General features: G+C 46.2%; 1 protein-coding gene and 1 long non-coding RNA gene across 2 annotated transcripts; both read right to left on the bottom strand.

The window, feature by feature from the left end:
- Positions 1–1,349: 1,349 nt before the first annotated feature.
- Positions 1,350–3,630, bottom strand: LOC111848437 (bone morphogenetic protein 7-like). Its single transcript, XM_023820458.2, has 5 exons — positions 3,311–3,630; positions 3,073–3,212; positions 2,866–2,982; positions 2,130–2,310; positions 1,350–1,835 (listed from the first exon to the last, which is right to left on the bottom strand). Exons 1-5 carry the CDS (start codon positions 3,597–3,599, stop codon positions 1,414–1,416), a joined length of 1,149 nt encoding a protein of 382 aa, XP_023676226.2. The 5' UTR covers positions 3,600–3,630; the 3' UTR covers positions 1,350–1,413.
- A 2,508-nt stretch (positions 3,631–6,138) lies between these two features.
- Positions 6,139–7,945, bottom strand: LOC111848439 (uncharacterized). The gene is made up of 3 exons (XR_002839307.2): positions 7,761–7,945; positions 7,420–7,670; positions 6,139–6,258 (listed from the first exon to the last, which is right to left on the bottom strand). It is a non-coding gene; the product is annotated as an uncharacterized lncRNA (long non-coding RNA).
- Positions 7,946–17,673: the final 9,728 nt, after the last annotated feature.

The raw sequence follows: 17,673 nt of genomic DNA, 5'->3' as shown, positions 1-17,673 counted from the left end.
ATGAACCCATCGTAATAGGTTCCAGCTGATAACATACGGTTTGACTTTAATAGGCTGACTTGCTATTTATGCATTCTTGTAGCCGGACTTGGCAATGAATGCTTAAAATTATGTGTGCCCATTAATGAATATGTCACAGGGAAATAATTATTCATGACATTTTGTATTGTATCCTTACCGTCTTTTGACTTTTAATATTGTTGGATTAACACCTACATCTGGCTGCACGTGTGAGTAGTTTAGGGGAGCGCAGGACCGCCCAGTTTGGAAGGTATAGAAGGGAACTTCGGTTGCTTCGAGGTAGGATGTATGAAAGGCGAGAGATCTAACTAAGCAATTTGTACAGCGATTTTTACAGAGATTTATTTATTTTATTGGCGAGATGTGAGGGTGCCGCTCGCAACTGTTTATGGTTGTGGTCCAGAAGTCGCTATTAGGCAGAGGTTTTGTTGTTTGTAAAAGCGCAAATGCGTACTTATTGTATATGCATTTGCGCTGCTGTGACAAGGAAAAAACCTTGCACTTTAACCTGTATACCGCAAATGAAGTAGAGTTAGCATATACAGATTAAAATGCATTATATTTTGTTTTCATATCAGCGCAAATGCAAGTACTTGCGCACTAGTTATGTTCATCCTTGGTTATATATTAGGTTTGTCTTTAATTCCTCCCAATTGTATGGGGAGAGATCTCATCATATTTTCCTTTTCAAGTCTGATTTGTACCTCTCTCTTTAATTTAAAGCGACCCAGGTGGTTCTCGCAGGATGAGCGACCAGCTTCAAACCAGGAGGCGTTAGGGTGTTTTGAGGGCATATTGTAGTATCAGTTTTACCCTTAACATTAAGCTCATCGCAGCTGAGTGTGTGTGATTGCAGAATGACTGGTGTGCGCTCTTCATGGTAACGTCGGTATTGATGTTGCTTGTCAGAAGCAGCGCCAGGGAGGGGTTTGGAATGTTTTAGGCTGACCAGGGTAGAGCCCCCCCGTGTGCCATTTCCTTTATTTTTGGAGGAGAGGAACTGAAAAACGACGACGCATCAATAATATGCTAATCATTATTGCGCTGGCGGATTGACCGGCCAAATTTTAAGATGGATTATAACGCTTTAATGAATGGGGTGGAAATTTTGATCAGCACCCCCCCCCCCCCCCCCCCCTCTAGTGCGGGGCCCAAAGTTGTTCGTCCCCCCCTCCCCCCAATTCCGTCCATGGGTGCAGCGTATGATGCAGAACATTTGAGGCTGTTTTGTACTGACCCACAGTATATCTCAAGCGGAAGAATTTATTCCACAAAAATAGGGCAATTTACATATACAGTGTGTGACTATTCATATAGGGTGTGGTTCTACTCAAAGGTTGTTTAAAATAGCTCTTTAGATAGCGATTCACATTGCAAGACTCGCCCTCCTGGTTAGTGGCAGCCACAGCTGACCACCACCATGTCGTCGTACTGCTTGAGAACCACATTCTCCTCGTCGTCGAAATACAGCAGGCTGATCGAATGGAGTTTGTCGGGCACGCAGCACGGTGCGTGCACGTCCGGGGACAGCTTCAGCGCGTTCACGATGGACTGCACAGTGGCGTGGTTCGTGGCTCTGAGACTCTCGCCTAGCGGAAACGGGCACGACCCCTTGCAGTGGTATGCGTCGTAACCCCGAGGAGAAATGATCCAACCCGACCAGCCGATTTTCTCGAAGTCCACGTACAAAGGCTGCCTTTGACACGTCATCGACTGCCATTTGGTGTAGTATGGCGCTGCCCGCGTCTTCCGCCTCTTGTTCTCTGGAGGCTTCTCGTCGCTGAATTCCTCCGCTGCTGGTGACTTTCCAGGCCCTAAAAAGACAAAAAAGAAATCACACCCATGTCTAGGTTGCGGCTGGTCGAGTCGAAATTACCAAAATCCAGGCCACTGCTTTCAGAATGATGGCCCACCCTGTTCACCAAACACATTGCAACAGTTTTCTACAATCTGTCGTTAAATGAATCATCAGTCCCCTGCACATTAACTTCTGCTTTGTGTTTAAGTTTATCAACATTTGAAAAAGGTTTGGCATTCTATTTATGAACAAAAAACTTCAGATGTTTGACAGTCATGACCACGGTCTCTGGCTGTTACCGACGGTTTACCGTGAGGGGGCGCCTGATTCACGTTTGACCCTCTTCTGCCGTCATCCGAGAAAATGACCAAATAAGATTTTTTGCCCTCGCTGCCACTGCGCACTTGGGATTCGATAAGTTTTCCGGATGGTAAAGTTATAACCACTAAAAATCCTTTATTTGTGTCATTGTTGTGAATCCACTTTGAAACCTGTAGTGGGTCAAAAAAACGAAGAAATTAAACTGGTTCGCGACTCGGCATACAGAACATGTTTTGACGCAGAAACACAATAAAATGTTTCGATGGTCGGGCCCTATGGAGAAATCACTATGACATCATTTGATGTTGATCAGCAATTAGTAAGCAATTAGTAAGTAATTAGTGGCTACCAGTCACATCCATCCATATTTTGTAACCACTCGTCCTGTTTATGGTCGCGGGGGGTCCATAGTCTATCGGGAAACTACGAGTCCAAGGCAGGGAACAACCCAGGATGGCAGGGTGCGCGCGCGCACACACACACCCAGTTCACTCACACGTGCGGGCAATTTGATAACTCTACTTAACCTCGTGGAAACACCACGACAAGACGGGGACAACATGCAAACTCCACACACATGCAGCCATGGTGGAGACTTGAACCTTGGTCCCAGAAGCAACAGTGCTAACCGCTGCGTCAGCCCGACTGCTAACTGTATGGTGTAGTAGCCTACTGACAATCATACTAAGCCAAACTCGGCAGTAATACACAGAATGTGGTCTTACAGTTTTTGTAACGTTGAACACTTCCCATCCTTGGTTGTATAGAGGCAAAAACCGTGAATTTATCAGGTCTCCCTGCCAAGGTGACATCCTGTTTTCTGGGACTTCATAAACGTCGACCTAATTAATGAATCAATTAAACAACAAATTAAGTAATAAAGCAGAACTATTCAAAGATGTCAGTGATTTAAACACATGATGTCTACTTACTTTATAAAAATGTGCACTATATGACTTTCCAGTAAAAAAATTCCGCTTGCACCTGAACATGCGGAATTCCGCTTTAATCATTCTCTCGCTCTTGCTGAACGACGACAAGTTGAAGAAATGAAATTTCCGATCGAAGTAAACTGCGAATAAAAAAATTGACCTTTTAAAAACGTGTAACCGGTTATCTCTAAAGGACGTATAAAGTGCTGAAGCCTGGTTCGAATCTTATCGAACGCACCTCTGTCTTCGAAACTTCGAACCACGTTTCCCTCCAAAATCCTCGGGTTCCTTGTCACGCCATTGTGATCCGCCACTGCGTTGAATAAATCCACCATAAACTGAGGCGGCTTTTTGTGCGGCAGGTAGTTCTGCGGCTTGTCTCCAATATTAAATATTTTGTGCAACCTCTTCAACGCCTGCGAGACCATGGCCCGTTCTGGCTCCGGGGGGAGCGCCAGTAAGGACACCCTGGGGCAGAACGCCGGTCTCATTAACAGTGACAGGACGGAGCAGAGCCGCAGTAACATCCTAGCGGCGGGTGGCCTCTGGTCTTCGGGAGTCTGTGGTGCGTCTATCTCTTAATCCTGCGCTGACACCGACCGGAACAATGGGGACTTTTAAAGCTCCATAAATTTGCCACGTTTTGCATATAGGCCTATAGCGCTCTAATAAAACCAATGCAAAAAGGGCAATCCCTCCGTTTGACAAGATAACAACACATTTTGCGTTGATCGCGGTACTTAAAAGCAAAGCGGGAGTTACCCTATATTCAGAAATTCAGCTTTTGTCATCCAAGGGAACATGCACAGCCGTTTTCAAACATGTTTCCATTATTTGTAATATTATCAATTGTTCGTTGAAAGAGCCGTTATTTAGACATTTTATTAACGTATTGTTTAAAAGACTGCTTTGTGGTAAAAAGGTTATTCAAGGACTGTAAAATTTATTCGGTGTTTCTCTTAAGTCATCTATCCAAAATCAAATACTGTTTATGAAAATTACACCGGAGAAGCACAGAGAAGGTGCTTCAGAATTGAACGTTACAAGGTAGATCAGCTGTCTGTCCTTCCCCATGACGACATCAGCTGGACATTTATAAGGACACTGAGTACTGATTTCTGCAGAATTCCATGTCTGTTATCAGTATGCCACCAGTCCCCTTACCGAAAAAGCAAAGTAAACAAAAAAACTACATCTCTGACGCAAATGAAAACAAAGATATACTCATTATTACCCGTCTAAAGCATGTATTTTCTCGTCTCCATGATACCACAGCTGCCTCTGGCAATCCTTGAGAAGATTAATGGCTAAATGATATCAAGGTAGTGATCTATTCAGTCTCTTTTAAACAAGCGACGGATTATCGTCAATCATGCCCGTCAGGGGTGTGAACAAAATGTTGATGGACAGGATTAGTGAGATCGCTGCCCTGTTCAAAAGGGGGATTTTCCACTTGAGGGCGACATCAATTGGCACATTTACCACGACAAACAAGAGCAAACTATTCTCAGTGATGACCTGCTTTGGGTTTCAGAACCGTGGACAGAGCTCGGCGTGACCGCGAACCTGGCTGCGAGATAAAGGGGTTATGCAAAATCCTGATCACTGTTGACAAAACCGATGGCCCTCTAAATGATACATTTACTGCACGGAATGTGATTTATCTTAATTTACACTTATCTGATTAACGGCGACGTTTTACCAGGACATTGCGCTAGGCGACGTTCACCTGTTTAAGGTACACCCGACCACAATTACTACACGTTATCAAGAGTCCACGTTCCTTAAATATAGGAGCCATAGATTTCTGTCTGTAGCCTATTTATCCATCCATCCATTCATCCATCTTCCGCTTATTTTGGCTAATCCCACAATTACACGCGCATGATAGATATTTTCATGGAGAATCCTAGACAGTTACACTGGAAAAAGATTCATGTGTGAAATAATAATAATATTTGAAAATATGCCAATATACCACCCTATTGTGTAAATTTGATCATACATCAGTGCATTCAAATTTTATTCATATTAATATCTAACAACAATATTCTTTGTCCACTGCTCTAAAAATTGATTCACCTAGGCCTAAAAGTCTTTTTACGGATATTTTCATTTTCTGTAATCAACCTAAAGGTCTCTCGAACACAGAGGAGCAGACGACGGTTTATGTAAAGCGGATGCTGGATAAACGTCAGCCGCGTTCGGAGGGGGGCAAATGGCTCCCCGTACTGGGGCAAAAGAAGTGTTTGGGCGCAACATGTGCCGATTGCTGATAAAGCGGAGGATAAACAGCGCGAGTACATATGTGTGCTTTTCTTGAGGATCAATGACATCCCCGCAGAGGTGTCCTTTGCGCCAGAGGGCCAGAGCGCTTTGAGTGACGAATGCCAAAAACAAATGGTCATTTTTAGGTTTTATTGTGAGCCGTGAAGAGGGGTTTAGATTTTCCATGAGGCCAAAATGTAGACCTATACAGTGGAGATATAATGAGTGTACACCCCTGTTAATATTCCATGTTTTTGTGATGTAAATAAAATGAGACCACGATAAATCATTTCAAAACTTTCCCACCTTTAATGTGACACAATTCAATTGAAAAACAAACAAATCTGTTAGGGGGGAATATATATAAAATATATATATATATATATAATTAAAATCGTTCAATAAGTTGGTTGCATAAGTGTGCACACCCTTAAATGAAAACTACTATCGATTTTAAGCATTTTGCGTCTTGAGTGAGGGGTTTCTTACAGAAAAACCGAGGTGTTCTGAAATGTATCTACGGCTGCTTTACTGGACATCATAATTATGTCATTAAAACATCCTACCTCACTTCCATTAAAAGGAATTAAAGCCTGAAAACTGAATATCGAATATGAGGCTAATTTAACCGCGGTCAGCTTTTAAAGATCATGGTGCGATTCCCGATAAAGGGACAATTAACGAGGAAGTGTCGAGTAAACTTTGTTGCGCCAACAAATGATACTGAGATCATACCAAAATGTTTAACTTTTTTTATTTATATATTTTTTCTATAGGCTTACACAATGCATATGCCTAGGTACATTTTCAATAGGCCTTTTATAATTTTCCCACAATGAAATACAATGTGACTTAGCCGGGAGGAAATGTCTTCTGTCGCCTTGTACGCTGTTCATTGTCCGATTTGTTCTGGAAAAACTACACAAAAGAGAAGCAACGACAATGTATGGCTATGTGTTCAGCAAAAATTCCCGCTTCGTTTCCATCCCCTTTTCACTGTTGTAAAAATCACTTGCACTTTTCCCAATCGTGTTCTTGCGTTATGTATAAATAAAATACGATTTATAAACCACACCAATATATAAATACCTTTTAGAGGTATTTATAGAGGTATTTATAGAGGTCTTGTGTCTGGAAAGACCCATATAATACATTTTTTTTTACATTTTTCTACGTAACTTTTTGTGCCAGAATAAGTATAGATTTAGGCTCTTACCAGTCCTAGCTCATTATTTGGGCTTTGCAGACATTTGAACTCACCAAAGCAATATACAGCATACATAGAGGGGCACTGTTTTGTTTTTTTTTCTTAATTTAGTCCAAAAGTACCACAGCGATTTATTTGATTGAATACGAACTTTCTGACACAGCATATATTTAAAACGTGACGTGTATCTTAGTTCTTAGGTAGAGTCCCTGGCAGTTATAATAAATCCACACTAGGTGGCGCACACGGTCTTCTTAAGCATTCGTCCGATTTGTTTGCAGTCAATATTAGGACTGAAGAAGCATGAAATGGTTTAAAAGAAACGCCCAGAGAATAGCTCAAATTCATAGTACAGTAATTAAACGTTTTTATACAGACATATGTGAGACGCTTCTGCGGCATGTGGGGGATCATGAGACGTACGATAATATTTAAGCACGTTTATTCAAAAGGTGACAGATGCAATAAACTTTCGTTTAGCTGGTGTAACGCGACACTGACTAGGAGATGGATGGATGGGTGGATGCATATTTGTGAATCGTGTAATACAATAGACGTTTTTCTCCAGCAGCAGGGTGGAAGTGTTTCATGCCATCAAAATAGAAAATACGTCGTACCTCTCTCATTAACTCACTGGAATTTACATTCATTCGTTACTGAAATAGATTTATACATCACTGGCTTATTAACAAACAACATCATCCAGTTTTTTCCGCCTTTCCTGTCATTCAGTTTATCCACATTGCACGGGCCGTCACAGATGTGTCGCATGCACGTCTCGCCGGGGTAACCCCCCCCCCCCTCCCCTTTTGTCCTTTCCTCGCATTCAAACCGCCGTGAATCACAGACAGTCCTAGGCGCAGAAAACACACCTGCCAAAAGCCACACAGCAAGCCAACAAAGGCTGGGGGAAGGAAGCGTGGAGCCCGATCGCTGGCCAGGCTGCGACAGTCCCATGAGAAACGCCAGCGGAGCGCCGGGAGGTGACAGCGCCGGACAGGAATGCGCCGCGGCCCCGTCACAGCCTCCATCGGAGACGGACTCAGAAACGTGGCATTTGTCCCCGTCTCCCCGCCCTCTCTTTGTTTGTCGTGTGCCAGACATAATCAACTCCGGCTTCTTCCTGCAATACACTACAAGGTGAAAAATGCTCCTATTTTCAGAGGTGATGTCACTGCAATAAGTTATGAACTACCAAGTCACAAACACTTACAAAGCTGTGGACCTTGAAGGCAGGCACACAGGAAAGCCGGAAGTTTACTTCATGCGTCCCTTCAAAGGTATTTTATTTAGCAGCATGCTTGGCCGCTTTACATCATGACATATTTACGGCGCGCGCTCTGCCTTAATGCGCCTATAGCGGATTTGTTCAGTGATTTAACCCGACGCTTTCTTAAATAATTCATAATAACATTAATCAAGGGTATATAACGACTTCTCTTCATGTTATGTGTCATGTATAGTGTTTGGGGTTTTAATAATACACCAGATTCCTTGTTCTGCTGGGGGGGGCATGATAGGCAGATCCGGACTCCGATTTCGCGGGTCTTGCGTCCGCGTCGGTCAAGTTGCATTTCGTGCTCCAAGGCTGACCCCGCAGCGCAACCCCAGCGGGTATAAATAAACTCCAGCCCGCAGCAATTTCCTTTGACACGTTTATAACGATAAGCAAGAGGTCGTTAGGTTCAAGGAGCGATGACGATGCTGGAGGTAAGGCCTGCGGAGTGAACTGTCCCGCCAAAACATGGTATTTTCACTTCGAGTCCTATTCAGGCTTCGCTGTAGTTTGGCATCTGACAAAGTTTAATTTTTTAATAGTTATTTTCGTTATTGTTATATTTAGCTCAACATTAAAAGCATTTTAGGCTATAGCTATGATTTATGGACACTGATTAACAAAGCTCTAGTGAAATATGGATAAGTAGGTTTAGATGGCTGCTCATTTGGGTTTGTTTTCTATCTAATCAGTCATACCCTCCTGTGCTGCATTCTGTTGCAGTTTTATCTTGCTGGTCTATCACGTATGTACTTTTCATAAAGGGAAATAAGTTTCAGCTCTTTCATCTCTTCATATCCAGAGAAGTCACGTCTAGACCGAAGAAGCAGTCGTATGACTCATTTTAAATTTGGAAAGTGGTGTGTCCCATTGGCTGCATGACTTTGTCATACTGGTATGTGAAGGTGCCCCCACACCTGTGAAAACCAGACATTTTTGCAGCTCTGGAAGCAATTTCTGGCTCAAGCAGCCGCCGTGAGACATGGATGTGTACCCAGGTGCGAGCTCCCTACCTCTTTCCTTAGTCTTCCTCCGGACCCAATCCGTATCCCCGGTCTAACTCGGGACTCTGGTTTTCCGATTCGCTCGGACAAGCCCACTGACAGCCCAGCGGTGGAAAGTCCAGGGTCTGGGACGCAAAGGCGAGCGAATTGGCTTTGCAGGACAGAACATGTGAGACAAAACAAACCTTGTTGTTCTTCTCAATGGGCCATCATCTGAGGAGCCTCGGGGGGCCGGGCTGGGCTGGGCCTGTGCGTACCAGCTGCTCCATTGGAATCCCATTAGGAACCCTTCTTCTTGGAAAAGCTTCCCTTATTTCCACACCCTTCCATCTCCCGCCATTTTGTAACCGTGACGACCACTTCCAGAATAACTCTGCTTCCTGTTGTTCTCCAGCCGCAATCCTGTTTTCGTGAGGAGCTCCGATTCAGAAGGGGTACCTGTCCAACTCACGGGCTGGTCTTCAAGCGGCAGAACTTCCACTGGGAAGCTGGAGCTGCAGGAGAAGGCACGGCTTGTCCCGCCTTTCGTCATCTCTGTGGGGGGGGGTCGCGGGGGTCACAGCTCTGGTGTCAGACTCTGTATCTCCCAGCCCGCTCTTTGGGGTGACTTTCAACAGCATCATCCATTAAAGCGACAGGCCTTCCTGAAGCCTTGCAATCCGTCTCGGTTCTTTGGCTCATTGGACACCTGTGAAGCACCCCGGACAGCTTCTGGACCTCAGCCCATCCAGAACGCACACAAATCCCATGATGAAGAATCAGATTTGTCAAGTGTTTCGTTTTTCCAGAACTGAACAGGTTCAGCAATAATATACCAGAAAAGTCCCCAGGAAACAGCTGGGGCTTGTTAGAGAAGGAGAAGGCCTTATACCAGCATCCATGCAGGATGGCCTGCATTCATCTTTAATCCCTTCTTTCTTTTATTCTCTTTTTACTCGTTGAAGAATTCGCAGACGCCAAAGCAAACCTTCTTGGATGTAATTTAGAAACGGCGTCCACAACGAGCCGATAGGCTTAGCAGCCAAGGACGCTGCAGGGATAATTGCGTCAGAAACCCAGACTCGGCGAGAGTCAGGCCCGGCCTCGGTGGTTAGCGGGCGCTGCCGGGCATGCCGGGTCACGGTGCGGCAGTGCCGACACAACAGACGCCATTGACCTCGACCTTGTCAGTGGGGGGGAGGGATGCTGATGATGGCTGTCATGTCTGAAATAAGTAATGCCATGTGGCATGACTGGCGGTTGGAAATGGGGGGGGGGGGGCTACAATGCGCTTTAGTCAAAACAAGACTGTGCTCGTCATTGCTCTGGGCATCCCCGTCTCATTCACGCATGGGCCCCGTCCATGATGCAGCCTACCGCTCATCCGAATCCATGCCCAGCCCCGTGCCGCTCGAACCCCGGTCTCATGCGGGCACGTCTGCCTGTTCCTCCTCAGGCAACGTCAGGGAGGTCTATGGATCAAATTTTACCGATACACAGTGTTTGTATGTCTTAAAATGCTTTTTGAGTCCATCTTTGGCGAGGAGATTCACACTTTAGTAAAGTTTTAAGTTTAAGTTTATTTTTTTCTTTCAAACATCTCCAGTAATCACACATTCTCCCTGATTTATCTTGAAAATTGATGGATTCAGTCTGGAAAAACCCACCAATACGATCCATCTATTCATCCATCCATCCTCCTTAACCACTAATTCAGTACAGTTGGGGTGACATACAGTATATTTATACATTTCATTGTATTCATAAATGAAGACCAATATTCAGTTCTTTAATTTCCCTGAACTGAAATGTGTTTCCTTTTATTGTATTTAACCTCCAAACATTGTTATTTGTTCAACAGCCCTAATGAAAGCGCAGTTAGTTGGACGATGGCGCTGGAGCAGAGCCATAAAGCAGTTTCTGGAGGACACCCCCGATCTAGCAATGAATGTATAGCGTGATCTTCCAAATTCATGCTGTCTTCACTGCGGCAGTAAGCCAGTTGCAGTAACACTTTGATGAACTGCACAGAATTTGCCGTGGGTTCCCACCACAAGGACGAAGAGGGTGTGTTTTTGCGTGTGTGTGTTTGTGTGTGACCTTATCTGGCCTTCCATGAAGTTCTCCCTCAAAGAAACCAGCACCATGATCACAGAAACAAGCAAATCCCTGAATTTAACCCACATTTCCAGTATTCCGGGGCACTGAATGAACTATGATATTGTTATGGACGTTGGGTATATAAGATGACTGCACCTCCCAAGAGCGTCCGGATTTGAATCAGGGAGACGATGATTCACTCCACGCCAAGCTGTGATCACAGACGCTGAACGCAGACGGGCTGGGTTCTCTCCCTCACCCTCCTCTCGTTTTCTTTTATCTTGATCTTTTGAGGAATCTAAATCTCATCTCGTTTCGTGCTGTTTATTAATGCCTGTGTTATGAAGTGCGTATGGGTAATAGTGTCCTCAGTCTGACTGAGATGAATTCACAGCGTTCTCGTGAGAGACTCCAGGATATCTTAAACAACATTCGCCCCGTGCCTGACAAAGCGTGATTGATGCGATACCCCAGACTGACAATGTTTACGTAATCGGCCATGGCAAATTCTGGCCGAAGTGTTTTGTGTGCTTTTTTCTCTGGATTTTTTTTTTTGGAAACTATTTTGCAGTGCGTATGGTACATTAGCAATTACAACACACAGTATTTATTTTCAAAAGTATTTATATTCTAAAAAAAGTTAATATGGTGAAAGAATGGTACTGCTGTAGAAAGTATATGGCTAGTGGCTTCTTTCTTTTTGCAGTCTAAATTATTCCGTTAACACTATAAGCCGGTTCTTATCGGCCAGGCAGGTGAGAACAGATGGCAGTTGTCCCGTCATTCGTCCACACGCCTGTCAATCTGCTGTCACTTAGCCCTTGCAAACCAATGGGGGGGTCAGTAATTTATGGAGTGTGCTTGGTGGGTCTGCACAGTGTCCGCCTTGCCCGCCATCCTCCTACACTTTGGAGGGGGCAGCATCTGACCCATAGAAGCTGGGGGGGGGGGGGCATGATCAGCACAGGACAGGGCCCACTGGCTGTTTTGTTGTCATTTTGATATATACAGGTGGGGGGCAGAGCAAGGGCATGTGAAAAACACAGAAACCAACCGCCCCCCCCCCCCCCCCCCCCCCAGCAAAGAGAACCAGAGTATGAAGTAGTAGAAGAGTAGATTTCTCAGATGCCCATAAGGTAGAATACCCTAAAGAATGTTCTGGAAAATACTGGTACTGGACTCTGTTTGGCACTTGTTAGCTGGATCTGGGCTCTGATCTGAGCCCCCCCCATTGGGTATTTGAGTATTTGGGGTTTTTTTTTGGCGGGCCTCGTCAGCAGCACCTAATTGCTCGTGGGGCCGTGCCGCCGGGGGGGTTGTGTGCCGCTGGGGGGGCTGTCACCACTCCTGTGTGAGGAACCCGGGATTTATTGACTGCTGGGGGGCCCAGCAGCAGCACGGAGCTCCGGGTGGTGCCCACACAAGGAAAACACGGGAATCTGGTTGGGGGGGTGGTGTAACGAAAGGCCATCGCTCTGCATGGACGGGCGGAGAGGGACACGGCTGTGCTCCCCGATGGTTCCGGACAGGTGCATCAATCTGTGAACGGGGAACAAAAACCCGGAGAGAGCTGAAACTGCACAGACCCCAGCGAGCACTTTGGCTGCTGAGCCGGTGGAATCCCTTCTTAATCCCGGCTGCCCTCAGCTCAAACCCCGTAATGAGGTAACAGCGAGACCCGTGGCATCCATAGGTCACCTCCGAGTAGTGGAAAGTTCTCCCCTTGCTGTCCTTGAGAAGGTCACTTAACCTAAATTACGCTGGCAAATTAAACAGGGATTTTTTAGAAGGGAGGGCCTGGGTTTCCCCTGCCCCCCGCCCCATGTCCTGTGCATCCTGGGATCATTGTGATCACCCGTACTGGATGGATGGATGGATGGATGGAGCGCCAGTCAACTCATCTGGCAACGTAGACGACCACTTACTGTCTCATTCCTGAGATTATCTGTCTTGGTCCTAAGTTGCTTCTGGGTTTATCTTTCCACAACCAAACCCAGTCACTCCTCAGTGAAATACTCCTGCCCCCCCCCCTCTATTCAGCCACGGAGGATAGCTCCTGATTAATGGGAGAAGGTCATCGACTTCCTCAACTCTCTGTCTCACTGGCCAAACTCCACAACGAGAATCATCATCTCTTTTCAATACACGACTGTAGAAAGCTGTGCTACAATGAAAGGGCTGCATGGTTGTTAGTTTAGTATTTGGAGTCTGCAGGTGCTGACAGTGACGAATGTCTGAGAGAGGAGCAGAAGCTCCCAGGGTTTGTGGGTCACTGATGTTCCCACCCCTGTCCCAGGCGGTCCGGGGGCAGACGTGGCTGCGGTGTCGGACCTGGGGTGGACAGCACCATCAGCGCCTCGCACAATGAGTGTCCCGGGCCTGAATCGCAGAGTGTAAATGTTTAAGTTGGATGATGGTACCACCCTTACACCACCGGCCTCCACCCTGCATCTGCTAGCAATCTGCAGAAAGGGGAAAGGGGAAGCCCTCGCTGTGGGCGGCCCGTATCCGACGGTGCCCACGCGTAACAGAGCCCGCTGCCTCTGCAGAGCAGCTTGCTGGGCCCTGCACGGGCTCCGGGAGCTGGTTGTGGCGCCCCCTAGGGGCCAGTACATGTGTTGTGTAAGATTTCAGTTCAATGTCCAGTCAAGCCTGACTGGTTGGATTGATGCCATGAACCTCAGGAATTTGAGCCTAAAGCTGAAGTGTCTGTGGGTTAGTGGCAGCCCTCATTAAACCTCATGATGGTAATATCATCCACAGGATTCCAGGAAGGAGTTTAATTAATCGTCTAGTAGCACTAACCATAAATGCAATACACGTTATTAATGGAGTACCATGTATGTAAGTCGTGATCAGGTACTTTGTTCAGTGGCTACCCTGAGTGATTTGTTATGATCAATGTAAGTGGGAGGGGGGGGGGGGGAAACAAACCTTTCTGAGCACCGGAATGATCTTCCTTCCCAGACACCACTGTAATCAGTCTGTGACCCAACTTCCCCCCCCACGCCAAACCCCAGGTGAGTTTGCTATGAATAACAGTGCTCTGTGTTCAGGGGCTGAGATTCCTCTGTAGGGGGCATCTCGGTGTCTCACCTAGAAGAGATCCAGCCGACCATGTCCTCGTGGTCCTGAATCCACCCGAAGCTCCCCAGAACATCTGCAGGCACTGACCATGAACCCAGCGGCAGACTGAGGTGTGACTGCAGTGGACAGGGAGCATCAACGCGCTGCAGGAGGCCTGGACTGATAAACGGCAGCTTGACGTTCAGTGTGTCACTATTTTTGGAAAAAAATGAGCATTAAACTAAACCCCCTGAACACATTTAGATGGATATCGCTGGATGGAGAAGTGGCTCCCCACCCATTTTCTATAAGGGACTTCCAGTCTCATTAGGGCCTTAGATAAATCACATTCAGGGGCACTGACTACATAACAATAGCCTTGTGTCTTTTTGTTTGCATCACCCCCCCCGGCCCCCCTCCATAATATGTCCGCTTATTGAAAATTGTTCTGCCAGTTTTACAGCCTTTTATGTCGCGAGTGGCTTTGTCAGAGCCCCCCTGAAGGAAGCCCACTCTAATGCCCCTTTTCAATTTGTTTGGTCATTTCTCCCCAGTCCCTTGGTACACAGAGACACACACACACACACACACACACACACACACACACGTACCTTTCATTTCCGGCAGAGAGCATGAATACTACCTGTTTTAATGAATCACTGTAACTGGTTTTATGCTACAGGAATCCCGAAAGTCATAGTCTGATAACTGGACGGAATGTATCTTTTCAGGCTGGGCAACATTTCAAATAGTAATTTATTCAAGGTTTTTTTTTTTCTGCCATTGTTTATAGTTTGATTATTTTTGGCTCCATATTAAGTGTCTTATTTTACAAGATGAAAATCTCAGGTCTTCTGAGGATTTCCTGTTATTTTCACTGAATTAACTGGCAAAAGTAACCTGAGTATACATTTTATTTGTGGTTTTAGTTGGATTATGACTTCACATCGCTTACGTGACAGTACAGCATCCTCTGGAGGTCTGGTCTACAGTATCCTCCTGAGATCCCACCCATTCATTTATGTCCATTGCAGTGGACATTTTGTTTTTGCATCTATCTTTTCACTGATGTAAGGAAACATATTTATTCCTGTTGTACACTAAAGAGGACATGCTGTGAAATTAAAAATAAAAATAGATTTGAAAAAAATCTAAATTGTAAGATGTCTTATTTCCTCTAAAGACAAAAAACCTAAAATTGAAGGACACTTTCTTCCTTGGGTCTCAGGAGGTTAACCTAAGCTCTGTCTAATTGTTCTCTAAATTTACACAGTTTACAAGTTTAAATTTTATTCAGTATTTACTAAGAATTGAAGTTTAGTAGGTTTATTAATATAATATTGATATCGGCTGTCTGCAGTGGCTATAGTGTGTACTCCCTGAACTCCCCTGAACTCCCATGTCTCTGTAAGACTTCCCAGCATGCACTGCAGCCACCCAAGTCTGTCGTCTCTTTACCCTAGTTACCTTACAGCAGTGTTCTCCGTAACGTTTCACTCATTTCTGAGGCAGTTGAAGTGATCCAGAAGCTGTCACGTGGTATTAAAATTCACATGGCCTCGCCAAAATCTGTAAGGTTTTATTTTGTCACGGGCGTCCAGTACGGAGCTGAGGATTTTATAAAATGCAGATGCCGAGACCTGACAGCCACGAGCTGTTTAAGGGCTGCAGACAGGGGCACTGTGGGAGGGGCCAGGAATACCTACCACCCTGTTTGTTTACCGACTTCCCCTCCAGTCACGACAAATGCAGGCAGAATGAATTTTAAAAAAGCACATCGCATTTCACCCAGGAATAGCCATATACAGCCATCGTAATTCTCTTTCTTTATTGACAATTTCAGCAAAGTATACACGTTTAGCTTATCTGTGCTGCTGCTATATATCTATGTTATCATGTAGGCGGATGGCTGTGCTGCGTTTCCTGTGGCGACAGTGCGCCCCCCGCCCAGTAGCCCCCGCCGGGTCGCCATGTTAGGCGAGACTTCAGCTTTTATAGGGCAGGGTAATTACTGATTCAGCACGGTGCCGGGCATGTGGGGTGTCGCTCGGCCCCGCAAGGCACCCCTCAATTCTGCGGCCTTTTTATTTTATTTTTATTTGTGGGGGGTGTCATTTCAGGTATAGGATATAAGCTGCCTCCAATGCCGACAACCTGTAACCCTGATTTTATTTGTTGAAATTCCAAGACTCTGGTAAGACTTCCCAGCATGCACTGCGGCCTCCATTGGCCTCTCTCATTCCTTCATCCTAGGTACCTTACGTCAGTTCCTTCTTTAAGATTTCAGCAATTTCTGACCCAGTAAAAGTGAGTGGGGGGGGGGGGGGGGCGAGCTGGCAGGAAACATGCGGATGTCGGCGATTCCTCGGGCGCCGTAAACGTGTCAGGGCACGCCGTCCGCCGTCTGATTTAGGCTGCCGTAGCGCCCAGCCAGACGTGTTATGTAAGAGCCTGAGGGCCAGGGGGGTGAAATACCGCTTCAGGTGACCTAGGGCCGTAAAATATCAAGGGGGGGGTGGCATTTCAGACAGACTGACAGTCAGCTCCCCCTGTCCCAGGGCGTAAAACCGCCACCAAATGGCCAGAGGCGCGACCCTGTGCTGCCGGACAAGCCGATTACCCAAGACAGAGTCGATAAGGATTCCGCTGCGCATCCTTATTAGAGTGAAAACCGCAAATTTGAGGACGACGATTAAAATTCCTGATTAGCAAAAAGGTTTTTGGCTCTGAGGTGTCCAGGTCTTGCTAACTCTGCTCGGAGGGTTTGGCCTGTCACACCCCAGCCTGTGCTTATGGGGCCCGCGGGACAGACCCCTGTTTTAATAAGCCCGCCTTTAGATGCTTGTGCGCACATATGGAAAGTTACTCAGGCGCATTCGTGTCTCTGCTGTCAGACGGGGCTCCAGCCTAATTTACCCTCTGACCCCATTCGGAACTGGGGGGCATCACTTAACTGTAGCCTGTAGCCCCCCCGAGCACAACTAAGGTGACCAACAAGACCTGCAAGGGGAGCTGGGGACCATCAAAGAGCTGACCCCCTGTGACATGGTGGCAGGGGTGTTGTCGGTTGGGCAGGGTTAGTGGATTCAGGGGTGGGGGTATCTATAGTTTGGATTTAATTAGTATCCCTTAGGTGAGCAGATTGCCCCAAAGCAGGAAGTGAGGGCAACTATCAGGGAGTAGAGGGGCACAGCGATGGATGAGAGCAACACAGACAGGAAGGTGGATCCCTGCATACAAGGAATCATGGGAAGGAAAGACTACGGCGGCCTCACACAGACAAAAAGGACATGCTAGCGGCCACAGCAGTAAAGCTCTCACACATTTTTTGCTTAATATCCTAAGGCTTCCATTCTGGCCCATAGAAAAGTCCTCTTTCATCATCAGATTGTAGGAGCTGGGAATCCACACATTGCAGGGCTTAGAACTGATTATCCATCTGCCCCACCGTGTTTAATCTTGTGGTATCCAAAGAAAGCTCCCATGATGCATTGCAGCAAATGTCTATTATAACAAAAGATTCCAATACGGGGCATTATGTCTTATGGTTATATTATGCTTGCTTTATGAAACAGGCCCAGGTACATGAACGTCATCTGTACAGATACTACTCCCTGTAACACACACACTCAGGCTTCAGGTAGCCTGTTGACACCAGGCCCGACTCCCCGGGGGGGGCAGCATGGACCTAACAAACTTAA

The sequence above is a fragment of the Paramormyrops kingsleyae genome, chromosome 20 (assembly GCF_048594095.1).
Source record: "Paramormyrops kingsleyae isolate MSU_618 chromosome 20, PKINGS_0.4, whole genome shotgun sequence".
Lineage (NCBI taxonomy): Eukaryota > Metazoa > Chordata > Actinopteri > Osteoglossiformes > Mormyridae > Paramormyrops > Paramormyrops kingsleyae.
This window is presented reverse-complemented; position numbering and strand designations above follow the sequence as displayed.

Coding starts and splice junctions, on each gene's coding strand:
- LOC111848437 (XM_023820458.2), bottom strand. CDS start 3,599: ATGTTACTGCGGCTCTGCTCCGTCCTGTCACTGTTAATGAGACCGGCG. Junction 3,213..3,310: donor TCGAAGTTTCGAAGACAGAG/GTGCGTTCGATA, acceptor TTTTATTCGCAG/TTTACTTCGATCGGAAATTT. Junction 2,983..3,072: donor ATAGTGCACATTTTTATAAA/GTAAGTAGACAT, acceptor TTCATTAATTAG/GTCGACGTTTATGAAGTCCC.